The 27,977-nt window shown below is 42.8% G+C and overlaps 1 protein-coding gene across 3 annotated transcripts in view; it reads left to right on the top strand.

Moving 5' to 3' along the window:
- plod1a (procollagen-lysine, 2-oxoglutarate 5-dioxygenase 1a) overlaps positions 1-16,144 on the top strand; it is a 47,199-nt gene extending 31,055 nt beyond the window's left edge. The window contains exons 13-20 of one of the 3 annotated variants that reach the window (XM_073031975.1): positions 3,182-3,323; positions 3,488-3,601; positions 4,114-4,179; positions 6,208-6,312; positions 7,249-7,395; positions 11,197-11,322; positions 11,573-11,698; positions 13,870-16,144. In XM_073031975.1, coding sequence (XP_072888076.1) covers positions 3,182-3,323; positions 3,488-3,601; positions 4,114-4,179; positions 6,208-6,312; positions 7,249-7,395; positions 11,197-11,322; positions 11,573-11,698; positions 13,870-14,025 — 982 coding nt within the window. In that variant the 3' untranslated portion in view covers positions 14,026-16,144. The remainder of the gene's footprint in view (positions 1-3,181; positions 3,324-3,487; positions 3,602-4,113; positions 4,180-6,207; positions 6,313-7,248; positions 7,396-11,196; positions 11,323-11,572; positions 11,699-13,869) is intronic. The other 2 variants (XM_073031978.1, XM_073031976.1) reach the window with 2 other exon arrangements.
- Positions 16,145-27,977: the final 11,833 nt, after the last annotated feature.

The following is a 27,977-nucleotide window of genomic DNA, read 5'->3' on the forward strand; positions in this document are numbered from 1 at the left end:
CTCTTTGCCCGTTCCCTTAATCTGTCCAAGTCCTTTTGCAGACTCCCTGCTTTTTCAACACTACTCGCCCCTCCACCTATCTTCATATCATCTGCAAATTGGCCTCAAAGCTATCAATTCCATCACCCAGATCATTAACATACTGTGCCTTGTAAAAAGCATTCAGCCCCCAACTCTGTTCACGTATATCAGTACTATAACTCGGGATTTTGATCACATGCTCCTTCTTTTCCACAGTTGGGCCCAAAAAACAGAAAATTGTAAAGCATGAAAAACTAAAAATTCTAAAACTGAAATGTCAGCAGTTCAGAAGTATTCATCCCCCTCTGTTCAGTACTTAGTTGAGTTCAGTTATTACAGCCAGTGGTCTTTTTGGATAAGTCTCTATTTGCTTTGCACAATGTGATGGAGCAAGATTTTCCCATTCCTCCTTGCAAAGTTGTTCAAACTGAGCCAGGTTAGTTGGGGAACGGCGGTGCACAGCAATATTGAGGTTGTGCCAGAGATGTTTGATCAGATTAAGATCAGGACTCTGACTGGGACACTCAGTCTTCTTCATTTGAAGCCACTCCATGACTGGTCTGGCAGTGTGCTTTGAGTCATTGTCCTGCTGAAAGATGAACTTCCTCCCCAGTTTAAGTTTTCTGGCAGAGGCTAACAGGTTATTATCCAGAATCCCTTTGTATTTAGCAGCATTCACCTTCCCATCAATCCTGGCTGGATTTCCAGTCCATGTATCTCCACAGCATGATGCCTCCTCTACCATTCTTTACAGCAGGAATTATGTTACCTGGCTGATGCGCAGTATTAGACTTATGTCACATGTACTGCTTAGTGCTGAGGCCAAAACGTTCCACTTTAGTCTCATCCAACCACCAGACCTTTTTCCACATCTTTACAGTATCTTCTAAGTGATGCTTTTTTTTTTTAGCCAGAGCTTCTTCCTTGCCACTCCTCCATAATTACCCTTTTTTTGTGCAAGGCCTTAGAGATTGTGAGCCATGAACTTCATCTCCAGTTGTAGCCACTGACTTCTGTTGCTCAGTCAGAGTGACTGTTGGTGTCACAGTAGCCTCTCTTACAAGTGCCACTCTTCTCCAGTGACTAAGTTTAGAGGGGTGGCCTGACCCAGGCAGTTTGGTCATGGTTTCCCACTTCTCCCACTTTTTCCACAATGGACTGTACTGAGCTCTGAGGTATGTTCAGTGCCTTTGAGATGGTCTTGTACCCTTCCTGGGATTTGTGCTCCTCTATTATCATTTCCCTGACTTGCCTTGAATGCTCTTTTGTCCTCATTTTGGTTTGTTTTGTTGAAAATCTACCATAATGTTGGACCTTCCAGAGAGAGGGTATTTATTCAGGTGATCCTCCAATTTTCTGCATCAACAAAGCGGGTGAGTTAGTAAGGTAATATACAGTGTTGTGCCTGAGGAAAGTTAGCATAGTAATTCAAATGGGATGAGTCCTTTGTAAGCCTCACAATTTTGGTTTTTAATTCTTAGCAAATTGTTAACAGGTTTTGCAATTTTCCTTTTGATTTGACATGATGCACAATGTTTTGTAGATTAGCTCAAAATATCCTACTTCAAAATATTTTAAATTTAGAAAATAAGACAGTAAAATGTGAAAATAGTTGTGGGGGCTGAATACTTCTTCAATGCACTCTATAATCTGAAAGGTAATGGAGTCAACACTGACCCCTGTGGAACACCGCTAGTCACCAGACGCCAACTAGAAAATGCTCCATTTATTTCCACTCTTTGCCTTCTGCCAGTCATCTTTCCATGCTAGAATCTTTACATGTTCTCTTGTTTAGCAGTCTCCCATGTGGCACCTTGTCAAAAGCCTTCTTAATCCAAGTTAACAACATCCACTGACACTGTCCATCCTGCCTGTTATTTCCTCAAAGAATTCCAACAGATTTGTCAGACATGATTTCCCCTTAAGGAAACCACGCTGACTTCGGCCTATAATGTCATGTGCCTCTAAGCACTTTTCTAGTAATATTGGTCCAGTGAGGAAGGGATTTGGAGGGAACTGACCCAACTGTAAACTGATCCACAAAAAAGTTACCATGAGATTGTGAGCAAAGTATTTGTCCATGAAAAGTCCCAAGTGGAGTTGCGCTAATAACATTCTACTCTCATCCTTAGTTTGGTAAAAACACCCACCTTGTCTGCGACCGGCTCTGTGTGAGGCGGTAACACTTGATGTGCAGTAGTTTCTAGTTTTCTGCAGTCTGAGTGCAAGAAAGTAGATTTAGGATGCACATCAGCCATGAATTCAAGATTTAGTAGATACAATGGGCTCCCTGTTTCTATGTTCCTTTACTTAACTTGTCCAAGAAAGTTTGCATTGCAGCTGGAATGAATCCAATCTGAGTGTTCCTCTTTGAACAAGGACCTAGTGCTTTCCCGACGTAGATGACGTACAAGCCTGTTCTCAGGATGCCAACTGGGTGCAGGTGATGATTTTAGCCAATGTTTCATTGACAAACTCCATCGCCTTCATCAAGGGTGATGCCCGGGCACCTCTAGTTCAGTGATAGACATACTCAACTCCCGTCATCTGTCACTCCTGATTGATTACTCCTCAGCAGATCTGCTGTCCCACCTTGTTTAAGATTGTATTCCAGTTCTTACTTAGAGTGAGACATTTGTCTTTTTTAAAATTCTTATTCTCTGGTCTTATTTCAGTGGCTTCCTTTACCAGGTGGTTCCAAAAGCCATTGGCACGGTGCAGTAGTTTTTGTGCCGTTGAAGTTAATCCTGTATCGTTGCTATGTAATGTTCTGCTACTGCCGATTTCTTCAGGTAATCCAAGCGGATACACCTCCTGTGCTCCTTACTTCCACGTTGCTCCCCGTCTGCCCTCTTTGAGTTTGGCAGAGGAATATTCTCATCTTGGGATTCTGGGCTGGTTTGTAACCCAGGTTCCAGTGGAGAACAGAGATGTTTGGACACGCCCTGCAAGGCAATTTTGCTACCAAGCAATGGAACAGTTTCCTTGTGGGGCAACCACGAACCCCCCAAAGCATTGTTGCCCATCTCCGAGGCTCCGGGCATGCACAGTGCCAAACTGGAACTGATGTAGGATACGATGCTTGTGCTCTTCTCTGTGTGGGCTGGGAGCTGCAACTGTGTAGAGTTTAAATTGCTTCCTTGTGGTGTTTTCTATGTAGAGGTGTGTGGAATGTCCCCTATATCTCCAGCGTGTACCTGATCCAGGGCACCTTGCTGCGGACAGACTTGACTGATGAAGATCTTTATCACAGCAAGAAGCTGGACACAGACATGGCTTTCTGTCACAACATCAGAGAGCAGGTGAGAGTCCCAGCTTACATCAGCAACGAGAATTTCCTTCCTTACCAAGAATAACGAAACTGCAAGAATGTGACAGATGATAATTGATGCTCTGATTGCTGATGAAGTGTATGACATTTTGATACCCCTCAGTTTCGGTATTAATCCACTCGTTGTTTCTTCAGGGAATCTTCATGTATGTCACCAACAGGCACGAGTTTGGACACATTCTCTCTGTGGCAAACTGTCACACTGGTAACCTCCACAATGACCTCTGGCAGATCTCTGAAAACCAACAGGTACGTTAATGGGAGGGACTCGAAGAAAGAGAGTTTGGCAGGGCACAGACATTTGACTTTTGTATGGAATAATGGGACTGGCTGGTGAACGTTGTGGCTGGTTTAATATTGATGCCCCATAAATTCTGGGCCTGAGTCCTTAAGACCAGTAACTTTTGGCTTGGGTAGTTGGTTTCCAGCAGGACCTGTTGTTGAGAGAAATGGGGAACAAGTTGTATGGAACTTGTGGCCACTTGTAGAACAGGGCCATAGAGAAAGAAACAATAGTTTGGAGCATTGAGCTGTAATTATTGTAGTATTTAGGTAATTTGTTTTTAAAGATACAATTTAAAATGAATTTTGTGGAAATGCATCTTCCTCCTGGCGTTAGTTTGGGACAGATGTGCTCATGATGTAGCCACATACCAAGAGCACACTGACCTAGGTCAGTAAATGTCAGGAGAAGGAACAATGAACAGTACATAGGAGACATGGTGTCACTTTCACGTCTCTCTCTCTCTGTTACGTTGCAGGATTGGGAGGAAAAGTACATTCATCCCAATTGGAGCAAAATCTTCAGAGAGAAAATCTTCTTAGAGGTAAGAAGACTGAAGTTTTTGCTAAATGTGGTATAAGGAGTCCAGATTGGGAACTCTTCCCATTCCAATTAAGCTGATAAAGTAATTGGAAGCTATTGACACTATGAAGGAAGCCATGCACACTGACAGAGATGGAAGACCTTCATTGCTGGAGGTGGGGGGGGGGGGGGAGGGGGGGAGAGAGAGAGAAGAAAAAAAAGTAATTGTGAAGTGTGATCTCCTCTGGAGAAACTGAGTTCAGTGTAAGTCACTGTCCCCCATCTGCTCCAACATTGACACTTCACATCTTCTTCTCCTACCTCCACAGTTTATCACGTTGCAAACATAGTATCATTCTGGTCTTCATAAAATTCAGTATGGCATGATGATGGTGTGCAAAGCTTTGGGTGGAGCAGTAGTTTCCAACAGCATGTGTTATAGTTAACCTGTGTAGTGCTTGTTACACATTCCAATATTGAAGAGACTTTGCCCTGCGTCCACCAAATACAAATGCTGAATAGCCATTGATATTCCACATGTTTTGGAATCCGTGTGCATGGTAATGTGGAAGTTGCAGCAAGGTAATTTGCAAGCAAGAGTAGTACACAAATACTGTGCAGTTGACAGAGGCATAAATTTGAAGAGCATAGCTTCCCTTTGCTTGGGGCCAGAAAATTTTGACGTATCAGGGATGTAAAATGGAAGGATCCTAGAATGAAACTTGCTTTTCTAATTCTGAAATATTATTAGTGTTTAGCATGTAGATGTTACGGGTTAGTTAAATCGGTGTTATTGTAGTGTGATTGATTATGCAAATAAAGATCTTAGCCACAAGGTTATCAGTTTGTCAATATCTGTATCCAACTAGTCAATTGCTGTGTAAAAATGGCATTTCTTTGATCAAACATTTGGTGACGTGGGCCACGTGATTCCCCTTGTGCACATGGAAATAAAGTGTGATTGAGGAACGAATGCATGTTTTTCAAGAGTCCGGTTAATCACCGATGACAGTAGCACAAGTCAGAATCAGGTTTAATATCACTGGCGTATGTCATGAAATTTGTTGTCCCTGCGACCGCAGTACATTGCCATACATGATAATAGAGGGAAAAATGTGAATTATAGTAAGTATATATAATATTAAGTAGTTAAATGAAATAAATAGCGCAAACATAAAAATAAAGAAAAAGTAGTGAGGTAGTGTTCATGGGTTGAATGTCCATTGAGAAATCAGGTTGCAGAGGGGAAGAAGCGGTTTCTGAATCATTGAGCTTCAGGCTTCTGTACTTCCAATGAGAAAAGGACATGTCCTGGATGATGGGGGTCCTTAATACTGGATGCCACCTTTTTGAGGCACCGCTCCTTTAAGATGTTCTGGATACTATGGAGGCCAGTGCCCATGATGGAGCTGACTGAGTTTACAACTTTCTACAGCTTATTTTGATCCTATGCAGTAGCCCTCCCCCCCACCGCCCTTATATCAGCTGGTTAGAATGCTCTCCTCGGTACATCGGTAGAAATTTGGGAGTGTCTTTAGTGACAAACCAAATCTCCTCAAACTCCTAATGAAATATAGCCGCCTTTGTAGCTGCATCAATATGTTGGGCCCAGGATAGATCCTCAGAGATACTGATACCCAGGAACTTGAAATTGCTCACTCTTTCCACTTCTGATCTCTTTATGAGTGTTCTGTTTCTGAAGTCCACAATTTGGCCTTACTGACGCTAATGGCAAGGTTATTGCTGTGACACCACTCAACTAGCTGATCTGTCTCACTCCTGTACACCCTCTCAGCACTATCTCAGATTCTGCCAACAATAGTTATGTCATCAGCAACTTTATAGATGGCATTTGAGCTATGCCCAGCCACACAGTCATGGGTGTAAATACTCTAGCTACAGTAAAGTCTTGTCAATACTGTCCGGCTCTGTACCTTAGTGTAGAGAGGATTAATAAATGGGCGATGGAGTGGGTGCCGTGGGCATGAGGATACATTCACCTGTATGGTACAGATTCAAGGCAGTACACTTGTTTTGTGATGTTTTACAGCCTTGTCCAGATGTTTACTGGTTCCCTATTTTTACTGAACGAGCCTGCGATGACCTCGTTGAGGAGATGGAAAATTATGGGCAATGGTCGACCGGAGGCAATGAGGTGAGTGGACTGTTACGTACCCCGTAACTGGGTCACTTACCAGCAAAGATAGAGAGGTCCGTTGAAGTCTGATGGTAATATTTTTAACAGTATTTATTGATAGAAATACTCAAAAATAATATCAATGCAAACACACAGATAATATACGTCGTCAATACTAAATCTAAAAGCACGGGTATAATAATAATCAATAAGAAATAGCTCTATCGTTGTCTAGGGGATAATGTATTGTCCGATGGAAATATAAAAGTCACTTTAGTTCAGTCAAGCTGTAGGCTGCAGCCTTTGGTTGGAGAGAGAGACGGGTTAAAACTTGCCCATTCCTTTTATGATGTCAATCCTTCGAGAGTCGTTGGGAGTTGAGTTCCCCGTTGTTAGCTAAAAACCGTTTTTCCGTGGCAAAGGCCACCGATTCCGGGCAACTGGAAGCGGACGCACGTGGCCTTCCACCGGCTTTCGCTATTACAGGATCGCTAGCGTTTCTTCTGGTGCATCTGAGGGGCTGTTCCCCCAGACCCTCTTTTTATCCTGACTCACGGGGTCGCAGATGTCAATCAGGTTGGGATGATGCAATCCCTCCACCAACCTCCCCCTCGGTTCATTGCCTGGGGGGGCTTCGATGCATCGTGCAGGATGCAATACACAAGTCCGTCTCCAAGAGACAATAGCCGGTATCAATGGGTCCACCTTTCGGAGGCCAGGACACATTCCAACCCTTTTGTGGATTCTGCATGTCTTTCTCTCATTTCCTGTGTCCCCTGAACTGACTTAATAGTGATCTTGCGATTCTCACAAAGGAGGGGGCTACCCCGCACCCTTCGGCCCCTCAGAGCTGTGGCACATTCGTAACAGGACCAACAATCAAGGATGAGGTGACTGTGAGTATCTGAACGTGACTCCGAAATGTTCCCAATGTCATTTTCATCTCTGTCTCAGGACATACGTATTCAGGGTGGATATGAAAATGTGCCAACGATCGACATCCACATGAATCAGATTGGATATGAGAAACAATGGCAGAGGTTTTTAAGAGAATACATTGCACCTTTAACAGAAAGGTTCTACCCAGGATACTACACGAAGGTCAGTTTTACTGCCCTATTGTGGTCCTCCTTTTGGGTTGGGTGCTTGTTTGCTGCTCCAATACTTGGGTGACATTGCCATCAGAGTACCATCTGTTTAAATGCAGAAGGCAACCACGTTACCGGATATTGACTGTCAAGTTAAGATCTGTAACTGAAACTAGGGGTGCAGAAGAGGTTGGAGCTACAGCACAGGGATCGCAGATGGTGGTGGGGGGGAGATTGCAGAGAGTAGGAGGGATAAGATCAAAAGTGTGCAAGCAGTGTTGAAAATGTTAACACTGACATCTTGTTGAACCTGGTACTAACAAACATGGCTAATGGGTGAGCGGACCTCAGTACAGTGGATAAACTGAGGTGTGGAGAGTGGAAGAGGGGAGGCTGGCCCGGGAGGATATTTGGAATATTCTGGAAATAAGAAGGATGTGATCAAGTTGCATCAAGAGAGCTGAGGCAGAGGCTGTCACGGAGGTGAAAGTGGGGGTAGTATTGTGGTCCAAAGTTAAGCTTAGATCAGATATTGACCTGGTTGCCATCTCTCTGCTTCAATCTGGTAGACAGCTGGGACCTCCAACAAGAGATGACATTGTGGTAGGAATTGAAGTCAGTGGCTTTGGTCATCTTGGTATTCTTAACAGACAGACATACTTGATCCCGAGGGAAATTGGGTTTCGTTACAGCTGCACCAACCAAGAATAGTGAAGAAATATAGCAATATAAAAACCAGAAATAATTAAATAATAATAAGTTAATCATGCCAAGTGGAAATAAGTCCAGGACCAGCCTATTGGCTCAGGGTATCTGACACTCAGAGGGAGGAGTTGTAAAGTTTGATAGCCACAGGTAGGAATGACTTCCTATGTCGCTCAGTGTTACATCTCAGTGGAAAGAGTCTCTGGCTGAACGTACTTCTAAGCCTAACCAGTACATTATTGAGTGGATGGGAGTCATTGTCCAAGATGGCATGCAACTTGGACAGCATCCTCTTTTCAGACACCACTGTCAGAGAGTCCAGTTCCACCCCCACAATGTCACTGGCCTTACGAATGAGTTTGTTGATTCTATTGGTGTCTGCTACCCTCAGCCTGCTGCCCCAGCACACAACAGCAAACATGATAGCACTGGCCACCACAGCCTCGTAGAACATCCTCAGCATCATCCGACAGATGTTAAAAGACCTCAGTCTCCTCAGGAAATAGAGATGGCTCTGACCCTTCTTGTAGACAGCCTCAGTGTTCTTTGACCAGTCCAGTTTATTGTCCATTTGTATCCCCAGGTATTTGTAATCCTCCACTATGTCCACTTTGACCCCTTGGATGGAAACAGGGGTCACCGGTGCCTTAGCCCTCCTCAGGTCCACCACCAGCTCCTTAGTCTTTTTCACATTAAGCTGCAGATGATTCTGCTCACACCAGGTGACAAAGTTTCCCACCGTAGCCCTGTACTCAGCCTCATCTCTTCTGCTGATGCATCCAACTATGGCAGAGTCATCAGAAATCTTCTGAAGATGGCAAGACTCTGTGTTGTAGTTGAAGTTCGAGGTGTAGATGGTGAAGAGAAAGGGAGACATGACAGTCCCCTGTGGAGCCCCAGTGCTGCTGACCACTCTGTCTGACACACAGTGTTGCAAGCGCACGTACTGTGGTCTGCCAGTCAGGTAATCAATAATCCATGACACCAGGGAAGCATCCACCTGCATCACTGTCAGCTTCTCACCCAGCAGAGCAGGACGGATGATGTTGAATGCACTGGAGAAGTCAAAAAACATGATCCTCACAGTGTTCGCCAGCTTGTCCAGGTGGGCGTAGACACGGTTCAGCAAGTAGACGATGGCATCCTCAACTCCTAGTCAGGGCTGACAGGCGAATTGGAGGGCATCTAAGTGTGGCCTAACCATAGGCCAGAGCTGCTCTAGAACAAGTCTCTCCAGGGTCTTCGTGATGGTCTTAGGGTTTAGGGTCTTAACCCTAAAGATGCTGTTTAGTTGCCGGTTCCATGGCCAGATTCAGGTGATCAGAAATGCCCAGGCCTATGTTGGAAAGGACATGTTAGTTTCAGAGGCTGTACTCTCCCTGTATTGGTTGGGATGGTGGGGATTGATAGGCATGAAGGTCTTGCATCCTCTTAAAGGAAGAAGAGACGTCAGGAGTTTAGTTGTGGGGGTTTAGATCGGAGAAGAAATATTGAGAGCTTTTGCATTGATAGGGCAGAAGGGATTGGGTGTGATAGAAAGCGGAATTGTGTCCAGAATTAGTTAATGGGCGGCAAATGGGAGATTGCAGAGTTTAACTCTTGTTAAACCCTGCACGGGTTATGGAGGCAGGAATTCGGGAGTCAGGGATTGAAGGTCCAAGGTGGTAGACCTTGAGTAGATGCAGAGGTCGGCTAGTGATTTGGAGGGGGAAGGCTTGATTGCAGGAATGGTAGAAGGATGAAAGCTCTGTATGGGATTAAGTCCACCTTGTCTTGGATATGCCGGACAGTGGTTAGTCTTGGGACAATATTGTCCAAGCTCACCCTCCAGTTCTCCAGGTGGAGCATTACATGGAGATTGACATATCCAATACATCTCTGATGTGGAATTCACACTGGAGACAGAAAGGTGCTCTCACACAGAAATGGCCTAGGGTGACATGAAACAACTTGGTAATGGTTGGGATTAAGTGATTGAATTTCTAGGCAGGCGTGCTTTCAGGTGTTGCAGAGGGGAGGCATGTGGGAACAGGCATAAGATTAAAAGCTTCTTGGAAAGCAGATTGATAAGTGGCCTCTCCAGATGACACGGCATCACCAGCCTTAATGATAAAGCCTGCCTAAAGCTTTAAACATAGTGATGGCAATAAGTGAGGGGGTACCCGTTCCAGGAAAGCCTGGGATTGTCAAGTCAGTCAGCAACCAAGGGTATGAACTGCAGAACGGAGGCAGGGACATATAAATCTGTTTAAAGTTCCCGATCGTCCTCTTAAATGGTGTTTGTTTATAAATCTTGACTATTGGACTGACTAACGTGCAGCAAAATAATTTCATTTTCAGTCTGCCTGTGACCCTAATTTTCCTTATCGGGCATTTTACATACAGGCTGGGATGTTGAGGCCCAAGTTGAAAAAAAGAAATCAGATGTTTTAATCATAAAATGCCTGATCGAACCAGCCTTTTCTTCAAAATTTTTAGAACTAGAGAGAAAATAGTTGATAAGAAATGGAAGAAACATTTCAATGCTGTTGTGGCTTTTCATTCTGATTTTCTACTGTGGGTCAAGAGGTTCACTTTCAATTATCTGGGGCACCCAATCAGTTAAAAGAATGATCAAAATCCCTTCTATATATCTATGCACGCACACACACACACACACACACGGGGGGGTTTTCTGTTTCCCAAGTGTATCTAAAGAGTGGTGATCTTCTGACCTCCCCAATAGCTCTGATGGAAAGTACCTGTGAACTTTTGGCTCATGCCCAGGTTGGACTCAATTCTGGTGCCTTGTGCATGGGTGATTGTGGTTTGTCAATATTCTCAGCACTGGAATAGAGAGCAGAGGAGAGAGAGAACATCTGTGGATCTGGCCAAAAAAAGACAGCGGGAAAGTAGTTGTGAAAATAATAAAGGAATTTATGGCCAGATATTCCAGTTTAGTAATACACTGAACTAGTAAATTAATAAACTTGCGATTAGGGACAGAGACCAAAAGGACTCAATAAAAGTCTATTATAAATTAATTATAAAACTGTTATAACTGATGATTGTTGTCGCCATGGTTACTAATGTTGGTTTTGTTTCTTCCATGTTAAACTTTTGCTCTCAGGCCAACTCGTTTCTGAACTTTGTAGTGAGATACAAACCTGAGGAGCAGCCCTCGCTTGAACCCCACCATGATGCCTCAACCTTCACTATTAACGTAGCTCTAAACAGGGCAGGAGTTGATTATGAGGTAAAACCAGTTCAGTCTCACTGGAATACATCAGGAGGAGTTGCCTGAGATGCTAGAGGAACCTGAGACCTAGGTACAGGAGAGGTGCAAGGCCTGGGCTGTCATGACAATGGAGATAACTGAGGCCCAGGTGCAGACACGACCTGGGAGCACAGGGCTTTGTAAGATGAGATTTAGTTCTTTCTACCCAGTACCTGCTCTTTAATGAATGCTGCATGATATTGCTTCACACCCCTCTTCTTTCTTGCAGGCATTGTTTGACCTGGCCTTTGTAGTTAGATATAAACCTGATGAACAGCCATCTTTAATGCCACATCATGATGCTTCTACTTTTACTGTAAACATTGCACTCAACAAGGTTGGAGTTGACTATCAGGTAAGTTGTAAGTCGATGCTAGGGATGGACCAATCTGATTCACTCTGTACAAGTAAGGAGCATGTGTCACAGATTGCTCTACAGGAGCCTGCACTAGGACCTGAAGCATGGCTCTGAAATTTACACTGACATTTATTGTGTGGCTCCCTGCAAAATTCTCAAATCAGCATTAAACTGATTCTCCCTCTCTGTTCTGGTCTTGCATGTTTAACTTTCCAAGGATGTGTTTGAGCTGTGGAATGTACCAAATTCAACAAGCGCATGGTTTTCTTAATCATTAATGTTCAGTGAGGACTGATGTTTGATTGTTCAACTAATGAGTGTCTTTAATACACTGGGAAAGCTAAGGACATGTCGTGATTCAGGTTTAGCCCATTAAAGGTTTAATGCTGGTGAACAGTCAATTGATAATGCATACTCCTTGATTTTCATAGGTAATTGTTAACATTTATTTGTGACACCCTCAATCTTCCTCACAGGGCAAACTGACTCACAACTTCTGTAACCAACTATGATTTTTTTGACCCGTTCTGACCCGGAATGTGTCCGTGCAGCCACATCTGTTATCTGTGAAAATAGCATCGTTTTGTGACCTTTTTACTTGTAATGTGCATTCAATTGCAGAGCTTCCTCTTCCATCCAGTTCTGCCCTTTTTCTGCCCTCTTTCATCTCCTACCACAATCCAGGTAGACTAAAGTTGATCAGATGAACTTTGCCCTTCTCCCGAGATGATACAGATTGTGAAGACTGAAAGGAATAAAGTATTGCTGGTTTTCATTCCAATATTAACAACTGTTATTTGATTTAGAATAGTTAGGAAGCTAACTTTTGCCTTTCGAAGGAGGATGACAAGAGACCCCAGCTGTGATCTGTCCATATGACCCTTGGTGTGTCTCTGTCATTGTACCTGAACTTTGGGATGGCCATCTAATTTTTCCTCCAAGTTAACTGAGGGATTACTGCAGGCAAATAATGTGGCCACCTCCCTTCACTATGCAAACAGCCAAGGAAATAAAATATGACACTCCAGGTTAAAAAAAAAAGCAGGGAAAAAAGGATGAGGTTCGCTTCTGTGAGCCAGAAGACAAAGACTTCTAAATTGAAGGTTAACTCCTCCATGTTACTTTGGAAATTGCTGATCTGTTTAATAACTTATTTATGAGGACGCTTTTCAATTTCAGTGACATTCTGAAGGGCAATGTTCTTTTATAGCTTTTGGAAGCTGCAAGTATCTGAAATATGAAGAGGGAATGAGCTGAGTTCATGTTTGGGCATTGTTGTTTTAGAGAAAGCCAACATTGTTCAGCTGACCTTTCCATGAATTTTCACCACATGCTGGGAAGAAGTTCAGCTACTAATTGATATTTCTACGGCTGATCAAATATCACTGACCCTTCTTTAAGGAGAAATTTGACTCTCAAGATGGAATTACTATTCACTTCTAATTTAGACCAGTGTAGCTGAAGATCCTGCCTCCTTTCAGCCAACTATTTCCTACATTACCATTTGTACCCTTGGATATCTGTTCATGATGATTGTTAATTTATTAACTGTCTACATTTTTATTGAGATTAATTGAATTGAGAGTCCAAATACACATTTCCTCAGGTTTTCCTCTTGCTATTTGACTTCAGCCAGTTAGACTGCATCCAGATTTTATTTTGGCCTGTCCTGTGTTACCTTATAGAACTAACTGTGAGTGTACAAGTTAGTTCTGTAAGGTTCTGCCTGTACATTTTACTGTGTGTACACGGTGTACCACAGGACTGATTGTCCTAGCAGTGTATAACAGGAGTGAGCACTGGTACATTTCTTGTTATATTTCCTTATCCCCGTCTGCAACCAAGGTACTTTAACAGTACCACACACAAAATGCTGGTGGAACGCAGCAGGCCAGGCAGCATCTTTAGGAAGAAGTACAGTCAATGTTTCATCCTGAAGGGTCTCGGCCCGAAACGTCGACTGTACTTCTCCCTATAGATGCTGCCTGGCCTGCTGCGTTCCACCAGCATTTTGTGTGTGTTACTTGAATTTACAGCATCTGCAGATTTCCTCGTGTTTACTTTAATAGTACCCCAGTTTCAGTGACACCCGATCATTGTGCGTTTTGCATTCGTTCTTAAGTGGTAGATGTTGCTATTAAAACTAATGATCGTTCTGTCTTTTACAGGGAGGTGGCTGCAGGTTCATCAGGTATAACTGTTCCATTCAAGCTCCTCGGAAGGGCTGGGCCCTCATGCACCCAGGAAGACTGACTCATTACCATGAGGGCCTTCCAACCACCAGTGGAACACGATACATTGCTGTTTCTTTTGTTGACCCTTAAAGTGCTTAGCGTCTGATTGCATGCAGTGGAAGCTGTTACAATGTCAGTTTGCAACAAACTTCAACCTATTGTTCTTTAAGATATTACAGCATGGACAGTTCACGTCCCTACTCTGTATATAATGGTTAATAAATTTCTCTAGGTGCTATGTTATAAGGGGTAGTTACATGCAGGTGCACTTGCCAGTTGTGGAAGTCCAGATCAGAATAATCAAATCCCAGGAAAATGACACATAACACAGATATAGGGGTCTACATCCTATAGTAACCCGACAGTATATGATAAGACCATAAGATATAGGAGCAGAATTAGTCTATTTGACCCATCGAATCTGCTCTGCCATTTCATCATGGCTGATCCAATTTTTCTGTCGTCCAGTCTCCTGCCTTCTCCCCGTATCCCTCCATGCCCTGACCAATCAAGAATCTTGGATTAAGATCAATGATGTAGGAATTTTGGAGTCCACCACATCCCATTACTTATCACAGGGGTGGTAACCAGGAAATCCTGGAGCTATGAGATTACTCCATCCATTTCTAACCAAAGAGTGTGTAATTGTGGAGCCTGGGCCCATGCCATCGTATAATCAGTGAGTTTCTAACTTGGGGTATCCTGGAGGTACACAACTCCACCGTCCTATCATAACCGGAGGATATTATCTAGCAATTATGGAGGTATAGGCCATCTTTTGCATAGTAACTAGCAGATCTGAATCCGATAGATGCTGGAGGTACAGCTGCCATGACTCCATCCGATTTTGGTTTGAGTTGGGGGAGGGGAGGGATCATTAGTAATGGAGCAGTCAGATTCCGGCTGTGTGTCTGTCCTGGGTTTCAGTCCCCAGTCTGTGCTGCTGAACCAGTGTGGTTGGAATGAAAGAGGAGTGAATAAAACTGGGTTTGGTTGTGTGATTACAGGACATGGCTTGACGGGATATCATTAGCTGTGGTATTTCAGTTTTCTGCTGATGTTTGTACTCTTACCATCCAGGGAGCAGCACCCCTAGAATTGGGATAGCGGACAAAAAGATTTGATTATCACGTTTTGCAGGAAGGGTTGGGCAGTGGATCTGCCTGCGCGTTGCACTTACTTTGCAAATAACTGGTAGCAAAGTTTGATTAAGCCAGTAGTACAAGAAATCGTGAACTACCTCTTCACATAAATTTTGCAAGGATTACAAACATTGCCTCCTACAGCCACTGCTGCAAAGTGTTTAAACGAAATAATTGCTTGTGAAATGAATGTTAGATGTGCATGGAGAAAGGCCAAGAAGTTAATCTGGTTCTCTTTCTGTATAAGCTGCCAAGCACCGTTAACAATCCATCATTAGAAGCTTTTTGGTGTTTACTGCCTCTAGATTCTCTGAACTATTATCCAGCATTAATACGTTTTGAGAATATTTCAAGCATTGTGCATACACTATCAAATATTGTTTTTGCGTGCCGATCTCTAGCCTTGGCTTCATTTATTACAGTCAAAGACTCGTCAATCATTATTACCTTTTCTTCATTTTTGTTTCCGTAACCTCCCATCACAGAAGTCAGTGGTTTTATCTCTAAGCAGAAGATAAGTGTTGAAGGTATAGTTCCAGACTCCCGACTTTGCACTGAAATGCTAGCACTGGTGTTCTGCTGTGCTGAGAGCTCCAGTATTCATTCATTAGCTGTGCTGGCAAAGCAGTTTGTGGGAGTTAGTAAGAGTTGTAACATCATTGGAAATCTTACAAATAAATGGAGACAGAGACAAATTGGATGGGGAAGCCATGAAGAGTGGAGGTGTTTGAACTCGTACAAACCAACAGTATTTAGGACTTCCCTCCTAATATCAGATTTTCTTGTTTCCATTTGTAGCATGTTTCAACTTAGACTTTTTACAGGATTGAAAAATGTAGGAGCCTTAAGCACCAGCCCTGGAAGTTGAAATCATTTGTCCTCAGCAGGCTATAAAAATTGGCCATGCACACAAATCACCGCAATAACAGAATCCCCTGATGTTTAGGGCTAGAAGGTTCTTTCCAGGGAGATAAACAGAAGAAAACAGATGGAAAGGAAAATCTGATAAATTGTGAGGCCCTAATCATCATTCATATAATGTCAAAATAAAAACTTTTATAGTAAAACATATTTGCTATTTATGTTTTCTAAAAGTTGTTCTGTATGTTTGCGATTGATTGGAGTGATAGGCAATGAGGTGCTGTTTGGCCTTTCTGAGCGCGTTAATAATATTAGCTTAGAGAAATTAAAATGAGAAACTGGTATGTGAGAGAAACTAGTTCTCATAAGATATTGTAGAGGTTACTGCTGCTGAAATCACTTGTTTAGCAACACAAGTGAATCTGCAGATGCTGGAAATAAATAAAAACACAAAATGCTGGCAGAACTCAGCAGGCCAGACAGCATCTACGGGAGGAGGTAGTGACGACGTTTCGGGCCGAAACCCTTCATCAGGAGTGAAGTAACATGGGATGGTTGAGGGGGGATAAGAAGTGGGGGGAGGAATGAAGTAGAGAGCTGGGAAGTGATAGGCTGAAGGGAAATGGGCTAGGGGAAAGGTGGAGAATTATGGGAAATTAAAGAGAAAGAAAGGTAGGGCTGGGGGGAGATTATAGTGAGGGGGGAAAAGGGAGAAAGAGAACCAGACTAAAATTATAGATAAGGATGGAGTAAGGGGTGGCCGTTGATACCCCTGCCCCCCCCCCCCCTTACCCCATCCCTATCTATAATTTTAGTCTGGTTCTCTTTTCCCCCCTCACTATCATCTCCCCCCAGCCCTACCTCTCTTTCTCTCTACTTCATCCCTCCCCCCCTTGACCATCCCATGTTTCTTTACTCCTGATGAAGGGTTTCGGCCCGAAACGTCGTCACTACCTCCTCCCATAGATGCTGTCTGGCCTGCTGAGTTCTGCCAGCATTTTGTGTTTTCACTTGTTTAGCAATTGATTTTAATTAAAGAGGAATTTTTAAAGTGCACAGCTTGGTTTGTTGTCAATCACTACTTAGAACATTCATCACAGACTGATTACAAGAAGATTTCAGCTGTAGTTCAGAATCAGAATCACTTTTAATATCGCCAGCACATGTCGTGAAATTTGTTGTATTTGCAGCAGCAGTACAATGCAATACATGATAATACAGGAAATAATCTGAATTACAGTAAGTATATATGTTAAGTAGATAAATAAGTAGTGCAAAAATAAAGTGAGGTAGTGTTCATGGGTTCAACGTCCATTCAGAAATCTATTGACAGAGGGGAAGAGGCTGTTCCTGAATTGTTGAGTGTGTGCCTTCAGGCTTCTGTACCTCCTCCCTGATGGTGGCAATGAGAGGAGGGCATGTCCTGGGTGATGGGGGTCCTTAATAATGGACGCCACCTTTTTGAGGCACTGCTCCTTGAAGATGTCCTGGATACTATGGAGGCTAGTGCCCATGATGGAGCTGACTGAGTCTACAACTTTACAGCTCTGCCGCTTATTTTGATTCTGTGCAGTAGGACCAACAACACCCCGCCCCCGTTCCATGCAGTGATGCATCCTGCCACAATGCCCTCCACGGTACATCTGTAGAAATTTACAAGTGTCTTCCATGACAAAGGAAATCTCAAACTCCTAATGAAATACAGCTGCTGCTGTGCCTTTTTTTTATAGCTGCATCGATATGCTGGGCCCAGAATAGATCCTCGGAAATATTGACACCTAGGAACTTGAAATTACTCAAAAAGGCAATTCAGTGTGAAGACAGACACAATCAGATTCAGGACAGCTGGGGCAGGGCGTGCATCCCATTACTTCCTGTAAGGCGAAGCCTAACATAAATGGCAGTGATACTTCACTCCTGGATGAGATCAACACCTTTTACGCACACTTCGAAAGGGAGAACAACTCTACACCTATGCATGCCCCCACAGCATCCAACGGCCTGGTGATCTGCCTTGGAGGTGGACGTTAGAATAACCTTTAGGACAGTGAACCCTTGCAAGAACATCAGGTCCCGCAGGTGTACCTGGTAGGAAGCTGAAAATCTGTGCTGACCACCTGGCTGGAGTGTTCAAGGACATCGTCAAGCTCACACTGCTGTAGTTGAAAGTTCCCGCATGCTTCAAAAGGACATCAGTCATACTGGTGCCTATGAAAAGCCCCAAGCTGCCTCCAGGACTATTGTAAGGTAGCATTCTCATCGACTGTGATGATGGGTTTTGGGAGGCTGGTCATGGATAGAATTAACTCCTGTCTGAGCAAGGACCTAAATCTACTGCAGTTTGCCTTCCATCATAATTGGTCTACAACAGATACATCTTCACTGGCTCTCCACTCAGCTTTGGAGAACCTAGACAACAGCAAAATGTACATCAGGTTGCCGTTTATTGATTACATCTCGGCTCCATCCATCCCCTCAGTACTAATCAATAAGCTTCAAAACCTGGGCCTCTATACCTCTGTCTGCAGTTGGACCCTTGACTTCTTCATTGGGAGACCACAGTCAGTGCAGATCAGTAATAACACTTCCTCCTCGCTGACGATCAACAGGCTCACCTCAAGGACATGTGCTTAGCCCACTGCTCTACTCTCTATACTCATAACTGTGGCTAGGCACAGCTTAAGTGCCATGTATAAATTCACCAAACGACACTGTTGTTGGCAGGTTCTCGGGTAGTGACAAGGAGGCGCCACAGGAGTGAGATTACTTTATTGTCACCAAACAATTGATACTAGAGCGTACAATAATCACAGCGATATTTGATGCTGAGCTTTGCGCTCCCTGAAGTACAAATCAAATTAAATATAATACAAATTTAAATTATAAATCATAATTAGAAAATAGAAAAGGGTAAGTACGGTAGTGCAAGTCAGGTCCGGATATTTGGAAGGTACGGCCCAGATCCGGGTCAGGATCTGTTCAGCAGTCTTATCACAGTCGGAAAGAAGCTGTTCCCAAATCTGGCCGTACGAGTCTTCAAGCTCCTGAACCTTCTCCCGGAGGGAAGAGGGACACAAAGTGTGTTGGCTGGGTGGGTCGTGTCCTTGATTATCCTGGCAGCACTGCTCCGACAGTGTGCGGTGTAAAGTGAGTCCAAGGATGGAAGATTGGTTTGTGTGGCTGGGCTAGGTTCACGATCTTCTGCAGCTCCTTCTGGTCTTGGACAAGACAACTTCCATACCAGGTTGTGATGCACCCTAGAAGAATGCTTTCTACGGTGCATCTATAAAAATTAGTGAGGGTTTTAGGGGACAGGCCAAATTTCTTCAGCTTTCTCAGGAAGTAAAGGCACTGGTGGGCCTTCTTGGCAGTGGACTGTGCTTGGTTAGACCAAGTCAGGTCATTTGTGATATTCACCCCGAGGAACTTAAAGCTTTTGACCTGTTCCACCTGCACACTACTGATGTAGATGGGGTCGTGTGGTCTGCTACTCCTTCTGAAGTCAACAACCTTGCTTGAAGTCTTGCTGACGTTGAGGGATAGGTTATTGTCTTTGCACCTTGCCACCAGGTTCTTAATTTCCTCTCTGTACTCAGACTCAGTCTGATTAGTCTGCTATTTGGTGGCACAAAGACAACCTGGCACTCAACGTCAGCAAGAGCAAGGAATTGATTGTAGGCCAGAAAGGGAAAGTTGAGGGGACGCACCCAGTCCTCACTGAGGGGCCAGCAGTGGAAAAGCTGAACAGCTTCAAGTTCCTGGGCATCGACATCTCAGAGGATCTATCCTGGGCCCAACACTGATGAGTTCATGAAGAAGGCAAGCTAGTTGGAGATTTTGTATGTCATCAAAGACTCCTGCAAACTTCTACAGGCGTACAGTGGAGAGCATTTTGATTGGTTTCCCGGTGTGTGTGTGTGGGGGGGGGGGCTCCAATGGCAGAATCACAAGAGGCCAGCTCCATCACGGGCACAACCCTTGAAGACATCTTCAAGAATTGGTGCTTCAAGAAGGCAGCATCCATCATTAAGCTCCCTCAGTATTGAGGACATGCCCTCTCCGAGCGTGGTCGTTGATAGAGGGAGACACATGAGATGTTTAGATAGGCACACAAATGTGAGGAAAGTGAAAGGGTATGGACATTATGTAGGCTGAAGAGATTTGTTGGCCTTTTGATTGCTAATTTAATTGGTTCAGCACAACACTGAAGGCTGAAGGGCCTGTTCCTGGGCTGTACTGTTGAATGTTCTACTTTACTACCATCAGGGAGAAGGTATAGGAGCCTGAGGATCCACACGTAACAATTTAGGAACATTTTTTCTCCCCAACCATCAGATTTCCGAATTATCTATGAAGACTTGAACATTACCTCATTATTCCTCTTTAGCAGTATTTATTCACTGGTGTGATTTAAGATAATTTTATGTCAGAAATCTTTTATACAACTAGTTTCAAAAAGGGATTAGATATATAGGTGACTGTTTTGAAGGAGGTAAATTGATGTTGTTTGATCAACTAAAGAATAAATATAAAATATCAAATAACACTCTTTTCTGTTATTTCCAATTAAAGGCTTATTTAAGAGATAAACTGGGTCAAACAATGTTAATGCCGAAGCCTAATGAAATAGAAATTTTAATTCAAAAAGGAAAAATTTTAAAAATTACTTGTATGTACAATTTGATTCAAAAACAGACAATTAAACAAGGAATTCATAAGTCAAGACAAAAATGGGGAAACTGATTTGAATATTAAAATTGATGAAATAAGTTGGTCAAGACTATGCCTTGACAGTATGACAAATACAATAACTGTCCGACTTAGATTAGTACAATACAATTTTCTACATCAATTATATATTACATCACAAAAAATAAATAAATTAAACCCAAATTTATCTGATCAATGTTTTCGATGTAATCAAGAAATTGGTACTTTTTTACATTCTACTTGGTCTTGTTTTAAAATTCAACCTTTTTGGATAAATTTAAGAGTTTTATTGGAACAAATTATTGGAATACAACTTCCACATAACCCAATATTATTTTTACTAGGTGATATTGAAGGGATAAAACCGAAACTTAAATTGAACAAATATCAGAAAAAATGTATAAAAATTGCTTTGGCAGTAGCCAAAAAGGCTATTGCAGTTACTTGGAAATCAGATTCATACTTAACTATGGACTGTTGGAATAATGAAATTTTTAGCTGCATTCCACTTGAAAAAATTATTTATAATTTAATAAATGAATATGACATATTTCTGAAAATTTGGCATCCTTATTTACAAAAGATAGGATTAAATATATAGGCCCTTTGAAGATAAAGTTATTAGCCATTTGGGGAAATAAATAAATAAATATATTAAAGTTATTTTGAATTCCATGGAGCATGTGGGGATCTTCCGATATCCAGGCAATCTTTCTTTCTTTCTTCTTTTTCTCTTTTCTTTTTTTCTTTTTTTTTCAGATGGGGATGTTAAGGGGGGAAAGGGTTAAGGGGAGGGGGGAGGGCTGATATACTTTATTATTCTCTTATTCTATTCATTCTATGTAATTATCTTAAAAATTGAATAAAAAATATATAAAAAAAGATAATTTTATGTCTTTCACCAGACTGCTATTGCAAAACAACAGTTCATGGTGTTATCTGACTCATATTTTCCACTATGAGCTCATTTAATTAGCCTTCCAACTAACTTCAAGGCAGAGATCATAGCATCATGAAGAGGTCCTTACAAGAGGTGATTGATAAGTTTGTGGCCTAAGGTAGAAAGATACAATTTTAGAAAACCTAGCAGATTTATTTTTCAACATAGCCCCCTCCTACATTTACACACTTAGTCCAACAGTCGTGGAGGTCATCTCCTTCTACCTTAGGCCACGAACTTATCAATCACCCCGATGAGTTATTAACTTCAAACTTTCTGCATAATCACTCGAAGAGCTGAACTGCATGTACATGTAACGAGAGCTGTATAACTCATCGCCTTCCTTAGGCCACGAACTTATCAATCACCCCTGCTGTGGACTCTTGCTCCACGACCGCTGGACTAAGTGTGCAAATGTAGGAGGGGACTATGTTGAAGAATAAATGAACTAGGTTTTCTAAAATTGACTCCTACTTTAGGCCACAAACTTATCAATCATCCCTGGTAGAATTGTACTGCATGGAAACAGGCCACTGGGCCCAACATTCCCATGCTGACCAGTGAGAAAGCTTGCTATTAATTCCATCTCCCAGTACTTGGTTCATAGCCTCTGTACCCAAGTGAATCAAGTATTCACCAAGACACTTGTTAAATGCTGTCAGTGACCCAGTTTCAGCCCCTCTCATATCTCCTCTAAATTCCTTCCTGTTTTCGGTAAACATACTGTACATCCTCTGATTTTATCTGCCTCTGACATTTGATTAAGGGTAGACTGTAGTTTACCTGATCTCTATTGATCAGGTCTTCTCCAAACCCTTTCAACTCCAGGGAGAACAACCCTAACTTGTTTCTCTCATAACTGAACTGATCCTGGGCAACATTCTGGTGAATCCAGAGCTTTCCTGTGGCATGGTGATTAGAACTGCACATTGTACTCCAGACAAAGTCCAACCAGGGCTTTATAAAGTCGGAGCATGACCTCCGCACAGGATCAAAATAAGCTGCAGAAAGTTGTAAACTCGGACAGCTCCATCCGGGGCATTAACCTCCCCAGCATCCAGGTTCTCTTCAAGGAGCGATGTCCCAAAAAGACAACATCCATCATTAAGAGTCCTGACGAAAGGTCTCGGCCCGAAACGTCGACAGCGCTTCTCCCTATAGATGCTGCCTGGCCTGCTGTGTTCCACCAGCATTTTGTGTGTGTTGTTGTTTGAATTTCCAGCATCTGCAGATTTCCTCGTGTTTGATCCATCACTAAGGATCCCTATCGATCAGGACATGCCCTCTTCTCATTGCTACCATCAGGAAGGAGGTACAGGAGCCTAAAGGCACACACTCAGCGATTCAGGAACAGCTTCTTCCCCTCTGCCATCTGATTTCCGAATGGACATTGAACCCAGGAACATCACCTTACTACTTTTTTTCCTCTTTTTGCACTACTTCTTCTGGAGAGGGACGGGCTCCGCCAGGTTTCAGATGCCCAAGACACGCCACATGATGAGCACACCATACTAGTGCAAAGCTTGTCATGACGGCACCCCGACGACTCCAAAGGAGTTAAGGGCGCAAGAAGAAGAATATAATTTACAGTTTTTATTATGTATTGCAATGTACTGTTGTCACATAACAACAAATTTCATAACATATGCCAGTGATATTGAACCTGATTCTGATTCTACTTCTGTATTCAATACTCTGATTAATGAAGACCACTATCCTATGTGCCTTCCTAAACACATTATCTATCTAAGTTGCCAACTTCAAAGACCTATTTACTTCTACTCCCAGGTCTCCCTCTCCTCAATTTTCCATAAGAGCCATTGTTCTTAGCCTCATCAGAACTCCCAAAGTGCATCACCTTACATGTGTGGATTTAATTCCATATGCCACTTTTCAGCCCATTTCACCATCAAGACATCTTCCATTTTGGCAGCAAACTTTTGATGTAGCTTGGCAAGACTGATGTAGAACAGAGAACAGTACAGCACAGGAACAGGCCATTCAGCCCACAATGTTGTGCCGACCAGCTAAAAAGCAAATCAGAAACATCCAAGCACTAATTTATGGACAGGAAAGGAATGGAGGGTTATGGGCTGAGTACAGGTAGGTGGGACTAGGTGAGAGTAAGTGTTCAGCACGGACTAGAAGGGCCGAGATGGCCTGTTTCCATGCTGTAATTGTTATATGGTTATATAATTCCTCCTACCTACACAATACACAAAGATATCCCTCCATCTTCCTTATGTTCATGTACCTATCCAGACATCTTTCAAAAGCCTCTAATGTATTTGCCTCTACCACCATACCAGGTAGCGCATTCCAGGCATCCACCACTCTGAGTAAAAAATCTTACCCCTCACATCCCAAGCAACCTACTCCCTCTCACCTTCCTTGCATGCCCTCTTTTTTCATTTCATTTCCCAGGACATTTCAATCCTGGGAAACAGATACTCCCTGTCTACTCTTCCTATGTCTTTCATAATCTTGTAAACCTCTATCAGATCTCCCCTCGGCCTCTGGTGCTCCAGAGAAAACAGCCCAAGTTTATCCAGCCTCTCGTGATAGCAGATACCCTCTAACCCAGGCAGTATCCTGGTAAACCTCTTCTGCACCCTCTCCAAAGCCTCAACATCTTTCCTTTAGTGGGGGGGGGGGTGACCAGAACTGTATGCAATCCTCCAAACTTTGAAATTGATCCAAAGTAAAGTTAAATTCCAGCAAATAATGTGTTTTGACTCAATGTCTTAATCTTTTGCAGCTGGTCCATTCTGCTTCCGAAACCTCAGTGCTCTTTTGAATTCTGCTGAAAAGGGTTAAGCAACACTCATGCCAAACTGATTTCAGGAACTCACCATTTTCCAATATGTGTGAAACAACCTTCCTGGAATCATAAAATTCCAACAGCATAGTATTATGATTGTATCATTGTATCATGGTATTGGTCACCTCTAACAATTCCCACCAACTGCACCTCTCCAAAAACAAACCCAGATGCTCTTGTCTATCCTTACAAATGTAATTGAAATTTAAATGTCTCACCCTCCATAGGATACAGGAGCAGACTTGTTTTTGTGAACCTCGTTTGGACTCTCCCCAATGTCAGCACATGCTGTCTTAGATAAGGGCTCCAAAACTGCTCACAATACTCCAAGTGAGGCCTCACCAGTGCTTTATAAAGCCTTGACATTTCATGCTTGCTTTTATATTCTAGTCCTATTGAAATGAATGCCAACATCACATTTGCCTTCCTCACCACCAACTCAATCTGCAAATTAACCTTTCAGGAATCCTGCACAAGGACTTCCAAGTCCCTTTGCACTTCAGATAGTTTGACCCTTTAGAAAATAGTCTCTGCTTTTATTTCTTCAACTAAAGTGCATGATCACACACTTCCTGACACTGTATTCCATCTGCCATTTCTTTGCCCACTCTCCTAATCTGTTTAACCTCTTCTGTAGTCCCTCTGCTCCCTCAACACTACCTGCCCCTCCACCTGTCTTTGTACCATCTGTATGTAACCTTGGCCATGAAGCCATCAATTCGGTCATCTAAGTCATTTACATATAATGTAAAAAGCATTCCCAACACTGGCACCTGTGGAATACCACAATTCACTGGCAGAGAACCAGAAAAGGCTCCCTTTATTCGATCCTTTGCCTCCTGCCTATCAGCCAATGCTCTATTTATGTTAGTATATTTCATAATACCATGGGCTTTTAACTTGTTAAGTAGCCTCATGTGTGGCACCTTGTCAAAGACCTTCTGAAAATTCAAATACACAACATCCACTGATTCTCCTTTGTCTATCCTGGTTGTTATTTTTTTCAAAGAATTTCAACAGATTTAGAAATATAGAAAACCTACAGCACAATACAGGCCCTTCAGCCCACATATTTGTGCCGAACATGTCCCTACCTTAGAAATTACTGGGGTTACCCATAGACTTATATTTTTCTAAGCTCCATGTACCTAGCCAAAAGTCTGTTAAAAGAGCCTATCGTATCCGCCTCCACCACCATTGCCGGCAGCCCATTCCATGCACTCACCACTCTCTGCATAAAAAACTTAATCCTGACATCTCCTCTATACCTACTCCCAAGCACCTTAAACCTGTGCCCTCTTGTGGCAGCCATTTCAGCCCTGGGAAAAAGCCTCTGACTATCCACACTATCCACATTTGTCAGGCAAGATTTTCTCTTAAGGAAACCATGCTGACTTCAGTCTATTTTCTCCCGTGCCTCCAAGTACCCCGAAACTTCATCCTTAACCATTGACCCTAACATCTTCCCAACCACTGAGGTCAGGCTAATTGGCCTGTAATTTCCTTTCTTCTGTCTCCCTCTCTTCTTGAAGAGTGGAGTGACATTTACAGTTTTCCAGTCTTCTGGAACCATGTCAGAATCCATTGATCCTTGAAAGGTCATTGCTAATGTCTGCACAATCTCTTCCATAAATCTCTGCCTATGAGTTTTCAATTAATTTATGAGTTCACTTCTTCCTCATTCTGCTTAACCTTATCAATCTCCTAATCTCACATTCTTTTTCTGTTATCAGTTTTGGTGCCTATTGAGTTTCCTTCTGAATGACTTTTGAAATACTTTAATTGTGATTGACAGGCACAAGGGTTCTTTGACCAGTGCAAAGCTCTGTCTCACCAGCGTTAATCGTCTGACCCACTGAGCTGCTGAATTGTGGCTTTTATTCCCGGTAAATAAAAGCTGGAAATGCTGGGGTCAGTCAGCAAGTCTGCCAGTATCTGTTGAAAAAAAAAGTAATGGATCAGGTCCAAGATACTTTGTCAAAACCGTGGAAAATTCAAGGAACAACAGAATCCTCTCTCCCCTTTCTCAATCTCTCAGTCTCCATCTCTGGAGACTAACTTTTTACTGATATCTTTTATAAACCTGATTCCCATGGCTATCTTGACTATATCTCTTCCCACCCTGTCTCCCGTAAAAATGCAGTTCCCTTTCCTCAGTTCCTTCGTCTCCACCACATCTGTTCCCAGGATGAGGATTTCCTCTCCAGAACATCAGAGATGTTCTTCTTCAAAGAGTGGGGTTTCCTTTCCTCCACCATTGAGGGTGCCCTTGCCCAATGGGTCTCCACATCCCCACATTATTCTCTGCAACTTCATCCACCTTCAATGGGACCCTACCACCAAACACATCTTTACCTGCTTTCCACAGGGATCGCTCCTTCCGTGACTCCCTTGTTCACTCATCCCTCCCCACTAATCCCCTTCTTGGTGCAAACCCTTGCAAGTGACAGAAACACCCATTCACCCCCAATGGAGCAGGCTCCACTTGAACCGTAATGGGACCTGGATCCTAGTGAACACATAACTTGAGCTGTGGATAGGGCTTTAAGCTAAATAGTAGGGTGGCGGGTTCAACAGGTTGGAGAAGTATGGATAAAGTAAAAAAAAAGTGTGGATCAAGAAAAAACAAAGGATAAAAAGAGAAAAGTAAGAGTGGAGTGAAGAAAAGTCAAGTGCAAAAGTGTAAAAGATTACAAGATTTTAAAAGCACAATGACTGTAAGGGCACTTTATTTGAATGTTTATAGCATTCGAAACAAGATCAGTAAACTTGTGGTTCAGATCAGTACAAAGAGGTATGATTTAGTAGCCATTACAGAGATGTGGTTGCAAAGTGGAGAGGATTGGAATTTAAATATCCAAGGATATCAGTAATATGGAAGGATAGGGAGGAAGGTAAGGGAAGTGGGATAGTGTTCTTAGTTAAAGATGAGATCAGGATGATAGTGAGAGACAATATAAGATCTAAGGAGCAGAATGTTGAATCCATCTGGGTAGAGATTAGGAATAGTAAAGGAAAAAAATCACTGGTGGGAGTTGTCTATCGGCCACCGACTAATAAGATTGCAGTGGCACAGGCAAAAGACAGACAAATATCTGAGGCATGTAAGAATGGTACAGCAGTTATCATGGGGGACTTTAACTGGCACATAGATTGGGTGAATCAATTTGGTTGAGGCAGTCTTGAAGAGGACTTCATAGAATGCATCTGTGATGGCTTTCTTAAGCAGCATGTTACTGGACCTACAAGGGAACGTGCTATCTTAGATCTGGTCCTGAGCAATGATCAGGAAAAATTAGTGATCTTTTAGTTAGGGATCCTCTTGGAAAGAGTGATTGCAGTATGGATGAATTTCTCATACAAAAGGAGGGTGCAATAGTTCAATCTGAAACAATGGAGACTACCATGGGATGAGGGAAGATTTGGCTAGTGTAGGCTGGGAACACAGGCTATATGGTGGGACAGTTGAGGAACAGTGGAACCCTTTCAAAGAGATGTTTCATGGTGCTCAACAGAAGTATATACCAGTTAAAAGCAAGAACAGTAAGGGTGGGGACAGCCAGATGAA

Source organism: Hemitrygon akajei, chromosome 29, assembly GCF_048418815.1.
Source record: "Hemitrygon akajei chromosome 29, sHemAka1.3, whole genome shotgun sequence".
In the NCBI taxonomy this organism is placed as follows: Eukaryota; Metazoa; Chordata; class Chondrichthyes; order Myliobatiformes; family Dasyatidae; genus Hemitrygon; species Hemitrygon akajei.